A 16545-nucleotide genomic window follows, 5' to 3' on the forward strand; every position below is an offset into this window, starting at 1 on the left:
ACCAGACCATTTTCAAGAACCTTCCAATTCAAACCATTCCATGATTCTACAATGCAAATCATGTTCAAGACTGGCAGAAAGTCATCAAGAGCTCTTGCAGATAAATGCATTTTCTTTGTGAAGAACTGCTTATTTCTGCCGGAAGAATGTTCTTCAGCATGGCTACACTGGACACAAGGAATATCCTCCTCAGGAATTGGCATTTTGTTTGGGTTTGGAGCTGCACAGGATTGCCTGTCCCAGCAGTTAATGAAAACATCCATCCTCTCTAACCTGCGGCACGGATCGCACGAGAAGCGATCCTGTCTGGATAAAGACGAGGGAGCAGCAGAAGTAAATTGGCCCAAAGCACAGACTAGGAAAGTTTGTAGTTTTCATCAAACAAAATTCAATTTCAGAATCCTGGATTTGCCAAAGAATCCATCTGCAGTGTCAGCAGTTGGTTACAAAAGCTGAAGATCTCTCTCCAAAGCTAATCGCTCATGTCAGAGGATGCCACGAGCCTTTCCCAGTGCTCCAGCAAATCCCATCCAACTCAGGCTTCCTAACAAATTCCAGCCATCGTTTTTAAGCAGATTTATATTGTGTTGCCCAGCCTTTTTGTCTTGTATTTGAATTTAGCTTGTCCTGTCTATACAAAAATCTATTTTGCTAGAAACACCTGACATTTGCCCACCAAAACAGAGCTGTTTGTGCAGCCTGAGAGGTCCCTGCAGTTCCTGATCCCAGAAACAGGAGTGGCAGAAGGACAAAGCCAGGAGAGCTGCAAATCAGACACCTTGGAGACCCTGCCAGACTGTTCCTACTGAAATCATACAATGACCACACACAGTTCTGGTCTCCTCTCACCCTTGAAAGGGCAACTAAACCAAGATGAACAAAAGTTTCAAGCTCAGTCAATTGCCACATTCCAAGACTTCCAGCTGGCTCTGTTGGATGCAGAATAAACACCTGTATTGGGAACATCCTGCTTTTCTGAATTACCGGGTTTGGGAAAATACCGTGGAAATAATCACCACTAAAAATCACCACCACACTCATATTTTGAGCAGACAACTCAGTTCTTTCATCTGTTCTGGTTTAAAACATCACAGAATTATTAAGGTTGGAAAAGACCTCTCAGATCATGGAGTCCAACCATTAACCCAGCACTGTCAGGTCCCCATAAAATCATGTCCCCAAGCACCACACCCTACACCAAAAAGGATAAAAAATTCCACACAACAACAAATTTTCCCCAACAGGTTTTTTCTTAGCCTGGGACTCACATGAGTTTGCCTTAAACACCTGTAGATTATTTCCTTAAAGACAGGGTAAGAGTTTAAATCAAAACCCAAGATCCAAATGGAAAAAAGCAACAGAGCTTTTTTTCTTTCATTTTACTGAAAAACCCAGCAAGTTTCAGAAATGTAAAGTTTTGGGTTTAGGATTTGGCTATTTCCAGTGATAACAAGTCTGGATTAATCACTTGGATCTTAAAACGACACCTGAATTTCCCATCTAAGTCTCATGGTACAGGAGCCATTTCTTTTTCTTGCTCTGCACAAAAAAAAAAAAGAGAAAAGCAAGGAATATTTAATATTCCTGAGATTCTGCATGCTCCTGCTAACACTGCAGAAAAGTAAGCCAAGGGCATCTCTGCTTGTTTTAGTCCTATTAAAATGTGTCACAAGGAAGAAGAAAAGTCAACACACTGTTTGTCAAATAGAAAGGATCTAAATTGTTTGGGAAAAGAACTTTGCAGGAAGAACTTTGAAGGGGGAATCACAAAACAGGACAGGATTATGAAACAATGATAAATATACATCAGCATTTCAGAACTCCCTGAAAAATAATCAAAACAGAGGACAAACAGAAGGAAAATCAGTTTAGATCCTGAGTAGCAGACGTTGAACTCGGCGGGGATTTCCAGGAGGGATTCCCGAGCAGTTCACTTGTTTTTTTCATTTTGATTTTTTTCCAAATGAGAATCCTCCTCCTCTGTAAGATACCTGGAATTTGTACTTGGCAGCTGGATGGCTGCAGATGCCTGTCTCATTAGCAAGAGCTCACCAGGATTACAGTAATTCCAACTGGCTGTTAGTCTGCTGAGAGACATTTTTGTGCTATGATAAAACAGAAATTCATTGAGCCAAATCTCATTGACTTTTGATTTTACATAGTTAAAAATACAGCTTACACAAATGCAAAATGCTTCATTCACTGGAGTCACTCCCACAGATGGAAGACAGGAGAGAGGAGATGATCAGACACAACCCTGAAATGTTTTTATCATGGGATGTACAGCACATTTCTCAGGAGAAAAAAAATTGAACCTTGTTATTTCCCTGAGGTCACTGAATTGACACTGGAATTAGATTAATAAAATGTCCAATGGGACTATTAATTTTAGTAGAAGTTGATCTGTAGGTCACAAGCATTTTTCATCTCCTATTTCCAGCATCCAACCCAACGAGCAGATGGAATATATGGAAAGACTTTAAGGAGTCCTGAAGCCTTGTCATTGTGCAAGAGCCCAAAGCCTTCAACTGCTTCCTCCAACAGCTCACATCAAGGCCAGGAATAGCTCATGTCCAAAGGTAAATACACAGGAAAACTTATTCACATTTATATATATTTATATACATAACTGCCAGCTCTACCACTTCTGCACAAGGCTGCACCTCCCTAAAAAAACTGAATGAACTCCAAGCTCTCCAAGAATCTTCCTGCCTCAGCATCTCAGGTGAAGGGACAAAGTGCCACAAGCAAGACCCAGAAGGAAGTTTGAATTTACTCCCACCTGTCCTCTTAAAGCAGCTGCACAGACTGTAGCCATCAAAAGCAAAAGGGTAATTCACTTTTTAGTGAAGAGAAACACAAGATTTTGGATTTATGTTCTTACTATAAAAGCTCAACAAGGTATTTGGAAGCAATTGAAAAACCCACTTGTGGCATTAAAATTTTTTTTTCCCCCCACAGATCTCAGAGTCTCAAAATTTTCCTCTGAGGAGCAAAATGAAATGGTTCTCTCTGTAAAATGGTAAGGAGTTTTGAGAAGACAGGCTGGGAGAGCTGGGGGTGCTCACCTGGAGAAGGGAATGATCCAGGGAGAGCTGAGAGCCCCTTGCAGGGCCTAAAGGGGCTCCAGGAGAGCTGCAGAGGGACTGGGGCCAAGGGCTGGAGGGACAGGAGCCAGGGAATGGCTTCCCAGTGCCAGAGGGCAGGGCTGGATGGGAGATTGGGAATTGGGAATTGCTGGCTGGGAGGGTGGGGAGGGGCTGGAATGGAATTCCCAGAGCAGCTGGGGCTGCCCCTGGATTCCTGGAAGTTGTCAAGGCCAGGTTGGATGGGGCTTGGAGCAGCCTGGGATAGTGGGAGGTGTCCCTGGCCATGGGAACTGGATTGTTTTAAGGTCCCTTTCAATCCCAGCTGTTCTACGATTCTTTAAGGAAATCACACCATGTCTCACTTTTATAATGTATAAAATTGTGGTGTGTATTTACCACAGAAATACAAACAGAGCTTCAAAAATGCAATACATTCAGCAGGGACAAAAGAGATTTATCTCTACAAACCAATGTAATTCTTCTGGTCCCAGCAACATCCGACACCAGCACACTCCACACACTCTGCAGGAAGTTATTTCACATTACAGGCAGTGTTGGAGATTTCTTTGTCCTTTGACAAATCAATGGTTTTCATAGATCTGGCCCAGATGTGCATGTGTCCAACGAACAGCTACCACCCAATCTCATCTTCTGTCTAAAATTACTCCCACACTGTGATGCATTAATTTGGGGAGGAAAGGAAGAAAAAGGAAACTCTCCAGCATTCAAACAACACAAGAGAACAACAGGCAGATGCCGTAAAAGGACAGAAAATAAGTTATCATTTCTTCACAAGCTAATACACTTCTGTTATTGTTGTGAGCTGAAAGAACACGATGTTTACTAAGCTATTCAGCAGCAGAAGAAAACAAACACCACTGTACCACTCATCATGTGGCACAACAGATAGCTCCAGGAGCACAGCAATGCTACACCGAGATGATCAGCTGCAGAATTATGAAACCACTCACCTCCCTCTCTAATAATGCTATTTTCCAGCTTCAATAGCATTCCAGCCCCATCCAGGATTTAACATCGTGGATCTCACCACGGAGCACACATCACACACGGGTTAATCTTTATTCTGTGTATCACCCCTGTTACCACAAATGTGGGCAGCTTATCTGCACCAAACTGCTACAGGATGAGCTTTGATGTGGATGAAATGCACACCAGATTTAGCTGCTCAGTACCCAGACCAACGAGCTCAGCACAAACTGACAACAGCCACAGGGGGACTTCCCAAGAAATGCTTTTCCTGGCACCATGGCAGGTCCTACAGGCAGCCACAGAGCCAAAGAGCTCAGCTTGGTGTTGCCAAACCACAAAGCTTCCAGGGGATGGAGTATTTTATTCATACAGATGTCCACAGCAAACGTGGAACACATTGGGTTTCTAAACAAATCTGGAGTTTCCTCCACCTCTGTTTTCAAGTCTGTTTTCCTGTTTGGCAGGGAAGATTCAGTTTTAGCACACAGCACCCTATTAATGGGCCTCAGTTTGAAGCACTGGAGAAGCAGCTCTGTTTCCATGGAATGCTTTGGGAGGGAAGGGACATTAAAGCCCATCCAGTGCCACCCCTGCCACAGGCAGGGACACCTTCCACTATCCCAGGCTGCTCCAAGCCCCAACGTCCAACCTGGCCTTGGACACTGCCAGGGATCCAGGGGCAACCTGTGCCAGTGTCACCACCTTCACAGCCAAGAATTTCTTCATTAAACCTCATCTAAATCCAACCTCCTCCACCTTAAAGCCATTCCCCTTTGTCCTATTTTCCACCCTCTTTTATTCTACAACAGCCAACAACAAAAATAGGTCAGGCAGAGGCAGATCCATTAATTTCCAAGCTCCAACTGCCCCCAATCCGTCCCCATTTAGGTTTGCAAGGTGCTGCTGAACACCCTTGGAGCACACACAAGCTCAGTGCTCTGAACCTGAATTTGCAGTGCCATCCACACCCCTCCTGCTTCATCTCATCCCCTGTCACTTCATTCCCTTCACAAGAGTATTTTTTCCACCAAATCCTGCCTTTTGCTGCCCCCCACCCCCCTGTATTTTGCACTGTGGCAAAAAATTCAGCTACAACCTTTAAGATGATCCATTTGCAGGCACCAACTTCGCAGTTACACCTTTAACAGGAATCAGATTTGAGATTCAGCAAGAACTTCTGTTTACACTGAGGACTCATTTTTCCCCACACAGTTTGTATTATACATTTTCTCTGTTTTCCAGTGCAGATGAGCAATTCCTTTTACCAGCCCGCTGTCAGCTTCCTACCTGCCCGATAAAACACCAAGAAAATTAGATTATGTCAATTTTTAAGAGAGAACTGTTAACATTAATGAATAATAAATGTTTCATTTCTGTAAATTTGCTTTTTCTGATGCCTCCAGCCAGGCTGGGTGGATAACTGCCTGCCTACTTTACCTGCCCTAGGGCCAGCCCTGTTAAGTGTGATTACTTCTAAGCTATGGATGGCAAACCGAGGCTTAATTATCAATTTCTTGACTAGAAAATTTGTTTCACAGGAAGAACATTGCAGTAACAGTATGTGGGCATTATGCTTGTGTGGATTCTTTTTATTAAGCAAAACTGAAAGAACAGATACTGTGTGCAAAATGCAAATACGAGTTTTAGGAAATTAATGCTCAGTTAGCACCAGATAATTCTTACAGGAAAGGAGTGTTGAAGGCCCCACTGCTTTTGACCAACACTGTGGGGTGTTCAGCATCTTTGTATCCCTCTAAAAGCCTTTTTTCTTCTGCTCCCCAACATCAGAGCAGACTTATGTAAATATTGGTGGTTAAAGACAGAAAAGAGTATTACATGATGCACAGGTGCAGCTTGGAAATCCAGGAATAATCCTCTTTTTCTTCTGGATCAGGTTTCTTTGAGCATGCAATTCACTTTTCTTCACTCAGCATCACGCATTCAAATGAAAATACTCATTAAAGACAGTGGGAAACACCACCAAAAAAAAAAAAAAAAGAGCTGCTAAAATTTGAACGTTTCTCATCTGATCAGGAAAAAGAACATTTTAGTGAAGTGCAATTGAACTGAGTGCTGAATCTCTGGGGGGGATCAAACAAAGCTCCTATTTTAACAGGAATCCACAGTAAACTTCCCACCACCTGTTCCAAGTTCTCTGTGCTGTATCACACACCTTGTTGAGGCTCCCAGTTCCTCACTTTAAAACACCTTTGAAGCTACAAACACACAGTTTGTGGTACCAACTGCTCAGAGCAGTGTGGCTGAAAGCTTGTCCTGCTCAAAGCTACAGCTGCATTTCATGTGTGGCCAAGGTAGGACTCACTGATGTACTGACCTGTTCCTCCAGCAAAAACACCAAAAATCTGTTTAACAGCAGCAGCCCTGGGTGAAACCCAGAATTTCAGGGATAGACAAGATCAATCCCTTCTGAAGAAATTGGGTGAGGTTTTCATTGTTTTATGGTTTGGGTGACAGTTAAAGGATAATTCTTTTACTGCTCATCTTGGAAGTCTGGAGATAACAAGTTCTGGGGAGGTATTAAACAGAAGTATTGTAAAAACTCTGCTGAATATGTTTCACAATTTATCATGTTAAGGTTGGAAAAGACCCATAAGAACGTCAAGACAAACCCTTTCCCCCACACTGCCAAGGCCACCACTGACCCACATCCCAAGTGCCACATCCACATGGTTTTTTAATTGCTCCAGGGATGGGGACTCCACCACTGTACAGAAGGAACTTTTCCTGTTATCAAAATCTAAAACCCCTGGCCCAGCCTGAGGCCGTTCCCTCTCTCCTGTCCCTGTTCCCTGGGAGCAGAGCCCGACCCCCCCGGCTGCCCCCTCCTGTCAGGGACTTGTGCAGAGCCACAAGGTCCCCCCGGAGCCTCCTTTGCTCCAGCCTGAGCCCCTTTCCAGCTCCCTCAGCCGCTCCTGGGGCTCCAGCCCCTTCCCCAGATCCATTCCCTTCCCTGGACACACTCCAGCCCCTCCATGTCCTTCTTATCATGTAGGGCCCAAAACTGCCCCTGAGATTCCAGGCGGTCCCTCAGCAGTGCCAGCACAGGGGGACTCAAATATATCACATAATTGTATATATACTTGCATCAGTCCAGATAATAAAATAAACAGTGCAGCATTAAAACTATCAAAATCACCCTTCAGGAAAGAAAATTAGAGGGATTTGTTTGTTTTGTTATTCTCCATTTTACACCACACCAAGGACCTAAAACACAAAGCAGAATAAAAGAAGGTACAGAAAAAAAAAGTACAGCTTTAGCCAATAGACAATTCTGACCAACAAAGGATTTGTGGAGTTAAACAAAGAAAGCAGTTGCTAGAAGCAACAAATAATAATTTAAGCAGAGCATTGTGGATGTCTAGAAAGCCCAGTGTCCTCTCTGCAGGAAACAGCTGCAATGTACCAAGGAAACTTCAGTAGTAAAAAGGAAGAGGAAAAAAAAGCAGAGTCAAAGGAAACCCATTAGAATGCAGTTATTCTCATCAGGCCACTCTTGCTCACGGCTGTGGCCACGCAGCAATTCCAGCATTTGCTTTCTCATTTCGGTTTGAAGCCCGGCGATCGCTGCAGCAGTTGTGGCGCTCTGGCAGCCGAGGCCAAGCGCGGCCACACGGAGAGACAGCGGCACCGAGGGCAGCGGCTCTGCCAGGCAGGAGCGCTGAGAGCCAGGGAGCACCACCAGGAGAACTGAGGGGAGCACAGCATGCAACAGAGGAACAAAATAACTGAGATGAGAGGGATCATCTTCCACATCTCACCGCCCAGCACAAGCTGCCGTGAGCAGAGAGTTCCTCAGGCACTGTCAGGCTGAAAATGATCCCAGGAATTGCTGCAGTGAGTGAGTTTGAAGTGCAAGTTGTTGGGAGGATCAAGTGTTGACTTCCCAGAGGTGTGGAAGATGCATTTAAGTGCTCTACAAGCAATAACCCGTGACAAATGCACTCATTTGTTACTGCCTTCCCCCCCCTCCCCTGCAAAGCTGGAGATGATGCCTTTTCCTGGTCTTAAAATCAAGAGTCACACACGGTTAGAAGGGGAAAAGGGATTTTACCTTGGGATTTATTTTAAGGATCCTTAGGTGCACACGTCCAGGTCATGTGCATCGAGATGCACCCCGCCGAGTCTCTCTGTGTCTCTCTCTCTTTCTGACCCCCTCCCCAACATTGGGTATATCATTATAGGTGTTACTAATTAGCAGATCTATCAAAGATTCCCCAATGAGAGGCTCAAGTGAGCCCCCCTCCCCAAGGAGCCTTCCCCTGGATGGTTCTATCTTGGTTTACAGAATGTGTTCTGGAGAGGACCTTGGGCTCTGGGGCACGCTGATCCCTGGCTACGAAGCTTCTAAAATGTTCAGTCTCTCAGCTTGACAAACAAGTCCAAGAATGGAGGCAAAAAGCACTAGGAATACAGAAGTTGTAAAAAGGTATAACAGGGGTATAAAGGAAAAGGCAAAAATCTTTATGGCATCAGAGAGAGACACACAACATCACACAGTGTCTTTGACACTGGTAATTTCAAGGACTGGGCCTTGTAATGAAAATGTCAAGCAACACCTAAGATCAAAGACACATTATCTTACCAGTATTTAAGTCCCTGAGTTAATCAGAATAAAATCTACTCCTTTCTGAAATTCAGGGGTTTATTCATATTTCCCCCCTGCTCCCAACCTTATTTTGATGGGTGTGAAAACATCCTCTCTGGGGAAAAGATCCTGTCCAGAGCAGTTCAGCAAATATTCTTCCTCCTGACTGCTGTTCCACCCCACGAGACCTCACAAGCAGATACATTTCAAAAGAGCACACTGAGAGTATTTAGTAAAGCTCTAGGACAAGAACAACTGTACTTCAACCCATTGTGTCTCCACTGAGCTACAAATTTTCCAGAGGTTCATTAAACTAAATGGACTTATTTCAATTTTATAATTGAAAACTGTTGTCTTAAAGACAAGTCCCAGATGGGGTGATCTACAGCTTCCAGCACTATTTAACCTCAAAGTGTATAATCTGATAATTCATGTTTTGAAACCTCTCCAGAGTCTCACGGAAACCGCTGTAAAAGTTGGGTCCTTATGAAACAAAGCCAGACAGAAGGGAAAAAAAAAAACAAACTCTGAAAGGTATTTAACAATTTAACTTGGCAGCAACATGTTGAATGTTTTCTCATTATTTTCACAGGTTAATGGATTGTTCCTGTGAGATTCTGGATTTGAGGAAATGAATTCAAGCATTCAGGAAAGAAACTATTCCTTTGTGGAGACAGTGAGGTGCTGGAAAGCAGGTAGTCAAAAATTGTAGTGTCCAAGCCAATGGGCATGGGAAATGGGGTATCCCAAGAACTGATTGTAACAATTATAAATAATAAATTAAAAAATAAATGAAATCCTGAGGCCAGCACACTCCATCCTCACCAAGGGGAACACAAGGTATTCAGCCTGCAGAGAACTCCATCTCCCTTGTGCAAAGAAATAACTCACTACAAGGAACAGCAGCACCAAGTCTGTTCACAATCCTGTTAAGCACACAGAGCAAACAGAGCATTTTAAAACATTTTCCTCCTCTGCTTACATTCCATTAATCTTTCATGCAGTTTACACACTTGGTTAGAGCATTTTCAACAGAAGCTGATGATCTTTTTATCATTGAGGCCTTGCAGATGGGTACAGGAGAGTTGCAGCAAAAAGGCTGAGCAGCCTCCAGCCATCTAAATAAATACCAGCAGGGAATTCTTTATTTTGCTAAATTAACCAACCTTTAATCAAATTTCCTCACACCGATACAAACAACACCAGGGGAGTGAGTGATCAGCTCATTTCTGAAACAAAGACTGGACTGCAGTGGCTCCAAGAGCAGCACAGGAAGAGTTTCAATCCCACACACAGAAAAACCTCAGGGACACCAACCAGCTGCACATTTTCCATGCAGGAACAGGGATGGAGGTAGCAGAAAGCCCCAGGAGATGCCACTTACACCTCCAAGCACAAGCAGAGGGACTCAGCTCCCACTCCACCATGTGAGACCCTGTCCAGGGCTGTCTCCACGTATAGGAAACCACAGGAACCAACTCTTACCTTCCTTTGGCAATTAACTTTAGATCCGATAATCAAACCAACTATTCCATGTATTACCACATTCCCTGGAGAAAATAAAAGCCCTAAGGATCAGTATTTCAAGATCTGCAAGAGCAGAGGCTGGACTGTGCTACTCAGACCTGTCACCTGGATAATTCAGGGATAAAGAATATTTTGGCAGCCACTGCCCACCGTGCACCCTGAACCCTCGATATCTCACCTGCAGCCCTGCAGGAGCCAGCAGGAGGCTTGGGGAATTTCATCATTCACCTGAAGGTTTCAAAACTGCACCAGAACCAAGAGCTGTTGAACAACACCTTTGAAAGAGTTAAAACCACAATCACTTCCTAACAAAACCAGCTATTTCCACTTCCTGGTTTTGCCAGGGTAGGTTCAACTCCACTGCACAGAGCACTGTCTAAAGCTAGGGCTGAAAAATAAAGTACCTTGAGCTTTTAACTTGGCACAGTCACACATCTTGTCCTTTTCTGTGTGGTTGTGTATTCACACGTGCTCCTTTGCCCATTCTTAAATACAACCAAGGGTCTGTATCAAGCTACAGCCCAACATCTTCCAAATACCTAAACATTTTATACAAGTGCCTGGAGATCATTTCAAGGAAATTTATAGTTTACAACCACACTCTGCCATATACAATTTATTTTCAGGGACTTTCTGAAGTACTTTTCTCGTAGAAGAACTGCTACCTTTATAACACCAGAAAACACCATTAGCAATAAAAGTGGTTTTAAGAGACCATTACAGATCAGAATAACTCGAGTTTATTCCTTGTAGCAGCTATTTCTCAAACGCAACAACGAGGGCAACAGCTCCACATCCCTGTTACTCACTCTCCATCACAAACTGGGATCTCAGTTCTATTGTTTTAGACACGAAGAGAAGACCAAATGCCAGGTCATTAGCAAAAATCCATTCAGCAAAGTTCACCCATAATGAAAATAGTGGCCAAAAGCATTAAAGAAAAAGAATTCCACTTGTGAAGAATAAAATGTGTTCCAAGGTTTTTTGCCTGCAGTCTCAACTTCTGCAGAGATCTGTCAGGTGCGTTTGCTTCTGTGAAAGCTCAGCACAAAGATTTCACTGAGGTCTTATGGAGTCACTGCTAAACTTTGTTTTCCCCCAATTAAAGCAGCTATTAAAGGCCAGGTTTAAAAAATAGCAACCTTTAATTGGGAAGAAAAACGCCCAACAATAAATAAAAGGCAGACACATTCACCAATTAAAAATCTGACAAGATCTCTCTCTCAAAAAAAAAAAAAAGCATTTGCTAAATGCCAGGTTGCTTGTTTCAGAATACAAAAGCTGCTTCAACCAGCTACCAACAAAACAAAAGGTTAAGAAAAATCAATATACAAACACACGTTTGTCCTCTGAGTGATAAAATAAAATATTCCCCAAGTTGTCCTCCAGCAGATGAGCCAAATTCTCTCCATTATCTGCATGGTTTTTAAAAAGACATTGCCAAAGCCCCTAGGGTCAGCAGGAGATTTCTCCAACAAAAGCCTCTGGTCTCCTGTGACAGCATCTTGACCTTACAAAGTAACTTTTATTTATGGAACTTGAGGGATCTTTCTCATCCACAAAGGAATTAGCAGGTTTTGGAAGAGGAATGAGCACAAGTGCAGCAGCACAGGGAAGGAAGCTGTAAAGCCCTGATATCCAACATCCACTCTGAAAGTCACAATCCCAGGAGCTGTTTTCTTATGGCAAATAATGGTCATTTCTTCTCAGCACTCTGAGGACAAGGACAAATTGAAGATAGTCCCGACAGCTGTAAAGGCACAGGGAAAAGAAGGAAAGAAAAGAAAGCTGCTGCAAAAGTGGGGATTTAAGGGCAGACTTTGCAAACATACATTAAACTTCCCAGACACTCTTTACTGCCAAAAGATTTATTGTTGTGGACAATCCCTTTATTTTTCCTTTGGGAGAAACAAGAGGGGAACTGCCCAAGAAGTCAGGGTGACCCCAGCACTGCTGGGGGTAGAACTACACCTTCCTAGCTCTGGGATTTCCCTGGGAGCTCCTGGCTCTTTTGGGACAGCTGCACATCCCTCACAGAACATTCTTCCAAATGAATCCATCCTCGAGGCTGCCTTTAGTCTCTATTCTTGGCAACAACCGGAAAACCAAGGTCAATTCCATGAGTCCGTGAATCCTCCTACAGGAAACAACTCCCAAAGGACAAATGTGTTCCCTGACACAACAAGAAAAAGTGACACTTCACAGGGACAGAAAGGAATCACACGTGGGACACTCTCCTGTTGGGTTTTCCTTCACCTCAGAGCACCACAGAGAGCAGGGATGACTGAAAATTCCCAAACCAGAGCCCCAGCCCCCATAAAATTCCATTTCTTACTGGATTTCAGTGCTGCTATACAAGTTAAACTTTGTCCAGGATCTCACCCCTAACACTCTCCCTGCAAGTGAGACACTCTCCTGGGAAGTCCAGTCACATAACTACAAGAACCCCTAAATCTGGGATCACAGAAAAGTAAATTATTCAGTCTCTTGTGACGGAGAGCTACTGAGCTTGAGTAAATATCAGAAATTATCCTTTCATTAATAAAATAATTTCTGTTTACAGAAGGCCTTTCAGCTTCACATTTCAAAGCATTTCATAGGCAATATGAAGAGATTTTGCAGACCTAAACAAGATTTGTTTTTGGAAAACATCACTGTCTTTGCTGTAACCAAGTAAAACATCAATACTTGAAGAAGCTCCTCTGGTTTTGTTTGTTTACAGCAGAAAAATGCAGTCAAACTTTTCCTGTTTTTCATACACTGTTCCCTTTATGGGCCTTTCACATAGCAACAGGGGAGAAATAAACAGCCTAAATAAATAAGGAAATGCAAGTGTAAAACCACAAAGATTGGCAGAAGCCTTTATTATGCATAAAGGTTTTGGAAATAAAGCCATCAACAACAGGAAACTCAGTCACATTTAAAACCAACAGCTTGCTGTTCAGATCTGTAGTATTTTTCTGTAGCTGAGTAAAATTACATTTAACCCACCCAGGTTTAAATTTGTCTGCAGTGGTATTTTATGACCATACAAACCACTGAAAAATTCACCTGTTGCTTGGCAAGTTCATCCTCACCTGAGCTCCTACACAAAAACATCGTACAGAGAAAAGTGATTTAAATTCCTTTTCACACCATTTGCTTTCTGTACTTGGCTAAGCCTAAGAAACATCAATATTATTACCACAACACTTTTTCCTTCCTGTGCAATCAGTTCTGCCCTCAGGTTTTCATGGTCTGGCTCAACCTGACACTTCAAGCTCTGCAGAGAATCTCTACATCCAAACCAAGTTCTAATTAAACTCCAGAAGTTTAGTTATCAGGCTGTTCTACTGAATAACTTTAATTTCATAAAGTCAATAACTCAATGTTGTGTCTAAACACTGGACCTAAACTAACCAAGGTATCAGTGCCTGGAAGCCAAAGATTATGAGACAAACATTTCTTCTTATTTGGAGAACAGAACGCTGTGAGCTCGCTCTTCTGTTTTAAAATAAATTTAATAAGCCCAGATTTATTAAAATAGAGGTACAAAAGCAAGACCTTAAAATACTCTTGGAAATTACAGGAAACATAGAAAAAAGATGATTACAACAGGAAGTGCTGCAAAACCATTGCATGTTTATTATTCTTCCACAGACAGTGGCACCAGCTGCTTTTTTTTTTTCCAGAACCAACATTTCCCTCAAGTTTTGCAAGATTTTAAATACCAGAGCAATGAAAAATAGAATTATGCCCTAAACATTATCATTCAAAGAAGACATTTAAATCATAACATGTCCTAGATACAGAACTATTGCCACAATAACTTCTCCAAAGTAGCTGAATGACTGCAGCTTCTCTCTAAAACACTGAAATAGAATCCAGAGTTTGGGAGCTCGTTACAACTCAAAGTATCCCATTGGTGTGACTGCAGCTGCCCACACCCACTGTGTAAGCACATTTAAAATGTGTAAGAACATTTAAAACCTTCAGTGTGGGCCATCAGCTGCCAACCCACTGGTTTTAAGCAGCACAGGAAAGATTTACAAGCAGCTAAAGGAAGTACTGGGGGTGGACAGTGAATTCACATCCAAGCCTGTCACAGAACTCTCCAGCAGAGGAGAGTTCAGGAATGAAGGCAGACAAAAATCGATGCCTAAAAATGACTGGACACAACTCTTTCTTTTCAATCCCAACACGACAGACTTGGAAGCAGCAGCACTTTGCCCACTCTGGCATTGCCACACAGGATGGAGTCTGCACACTGGACTTCCTGGTTCTCCAGACTTGTAACCAGATGAATTTTACCCAGTGCTGCTGTGTTTGTGGGTGGGGGTCACTCATGGACTCCACAGCAATAACATGACAGTGCCTTGGCCTTCACGAATGGCATTAAGCTGGTACTACCTGCAGGGTTTATTCACAGAATCAGCGAGATTGGAAGAGATCTCTGTTGTAATGCTAGGGATCTCCAAAGCCATGGAGTCCAACCTGTGACCAAACCCCCCCCTTGTCACCCAGACCAGGGCACTGAGTGCCACGTTCAGTCTTTTCTTCAAGACCTCCGGGGATGGGGACTCCACCGCTGCCCTGGGCAGCTCATTCCATTAAACCCAAAACGGTTTAATGACCCTTTTTTGTACAGGAATTCCTCCTAACAGCCACCCTGCCCCTCCCCTGGCCCAGCCTGAGGCCGTTCCCTCTCTCCTGTCCCTGTTCCCTGGGAGCAGAGCCCGACCCCCCCGGCTGCCCCCTCCTGTCAGGGACTTGTGCAGAGCCACAAGGTCCCCCCTGAGCCTCCTTTGCTCCAGCCTGAGCCCCTTTCCCAGCTCCCTCAGCCTCTCCTGGGGCTCCAGACCCTTCCCAGCTCCCTCAGCCACTCCAGCCCCTTCCCAGTTCCATTCCATTCCCTGCACACGCTCCAGCCCCTCCATGTCCTTCCTGAGCTGAGGAGCCCAGAACCGGACACAGCACTCGAGGTGTGGCCTCACCAACACCCAGCACAGGGGGACAGTCACTTTCTCGGTCCTGTGGCCACACTATTTTTGATGAAGACCAGGTGCCACTGTCCTTCTTGCCCACCTGGGCTCATGTTCAGCCGCTGTCAAGAGGCACCCCCAGGTCCTTTTCTGCTGGACAGCTTCCCAGCCACTCTGCCCCAGCCTGGAGCAGTACACGGGGTTATTGTGGCTAAAACGCACGACTCGGCACTAGGCCTTGTTGAACCTCACTCTCTTGGTCGCGGCCCCTCGATCCAGCCTGTCCAGGTCTCTCTGACCCCAGCATGAAGCAAAGCACTGGGAGCAGGAGGAAGTGAGCCAGCAGAGCAACAGGACAGCCCTCAGGACAAGGTTTGCTCCAGCACTACACCCTCCCCAGCGCTCCAGGAGCAGGAGGAACCCAAGCCTAGAGGCACCCGATGCCCAGGAGGGACCCCGTGCCCCTGAGGCCCGACCCGGGCGGGCCTCCCCAGCACAGCAGGGCCCGCACCCGGCCCTGGGCCAGCCTCGGGGGCCCGGAGGATGCGGAGCGGGGCCGCCCCTACCTGATAACCGAGATGAGCAGCCCCGAGGGGTCCTTGCTCCTGCCCACGGTGCCGCGGTACCTCCCCACCGCGTCGCCCGCCGCCATCTTGCGCCCCCTCAAATACGGCGCAGACACGCGTGGTGGCGCGCCGCAGCCAATCACAGGCGAGGGGGACGGGCTGCCAACCAATAGGAAGTGAGGAGGGCGGGGCGCGCGGCATCCAAGTGCGGTGCAGCGCCGCGGAGCCTTCTGGGAGTTGTAGTTTTTATGGCGGCAGCGATACGGCTTCCCCCCCCCCCCAACCTCCGACAGGTGATTAAAAATCAGTGAGAGGTTAAAAATCAGTAACAGGTCAAAAAATTATCGACCAAATAAGATACACCTTCAAAGACACCTGTGCCCAAAAGCCATCATTCGCTCTGGGAGCAGCAGGAAACGGGGTGGGGGTGTGAGGGACCAAAGCATCCCCTCCGAACTCTCACGGAGCTGGGCTGGCTGAACAGTGAGGGATTTAAATGTTTATAGCGTTAAAAGTGGATAAAGTGCCCTACTTACTTAAATTAACGTGTTCTATGAATTAGTAATGCTAAATACTTGTAGTGTGTCACAGCCCGAGCGAGTCTGATCACAAATACACCTGCAAGAGTTGCTGACGCTTCCCTTAATTTAATGTCTTTAAGCTACAATATTATTAAGAATAATTTTCCCGAGTTTTCACTGGGAAGGCAGTAAGGTGACCCAAGATGAGCCAGCCCAGGAGGTCCTTGACACGAGCTCTGAAAGCAAACCTGAGTATTTGGCACAGGAACTGTGGGTTTGGAACAG

At 44.8% G+C, this 16545-nt stretch overlaps 1 protein-coding gene across 7 annotated transcripts in view; it reads right to left on the minus strand.

The window, feature by feature from the left end:
- Positions 1-15830, minus strand: part of EXOC4 (exocyst complex component 4) — a 292499-nt gene extending 276669 nt beyond the window's left edge. For all 7 annotated transcript variants that reach the window (XM_069034175.1, XM_069034191.1, XM_069034182.1 and 4 more), the window contains exon 1: positions 15740-15830. In XM_069034175.1, coding sequence (XP_068890276.1) covers positions 15740-15825 — 86 coding nt within the window. In that variant the 5' untranslated portion in view covers positions 15826-15830. The remainder of the gene's footprint in view (positions 1-15739) is intronic.
- Positions 15831-16545: the final 715 nt, after the last annotated feature.

The sequence above is a fragment of the Aphelocoma coerulescens genome, chromosome 1A (genome assembly GCF_041296385.1).
Source record: "Aphelocoma coerulescens isolate FSJ_1873_10779 chromosome 1A, UR_Acoe_1.0, whole genome shotgun sequence".
NCBI classification, from domain to species: Eukaryota; Metazoa; Chordata; class Aves; order Passeriformes; family Corvidae; genus Aphelocoma; species Aphelocoma coerulescens.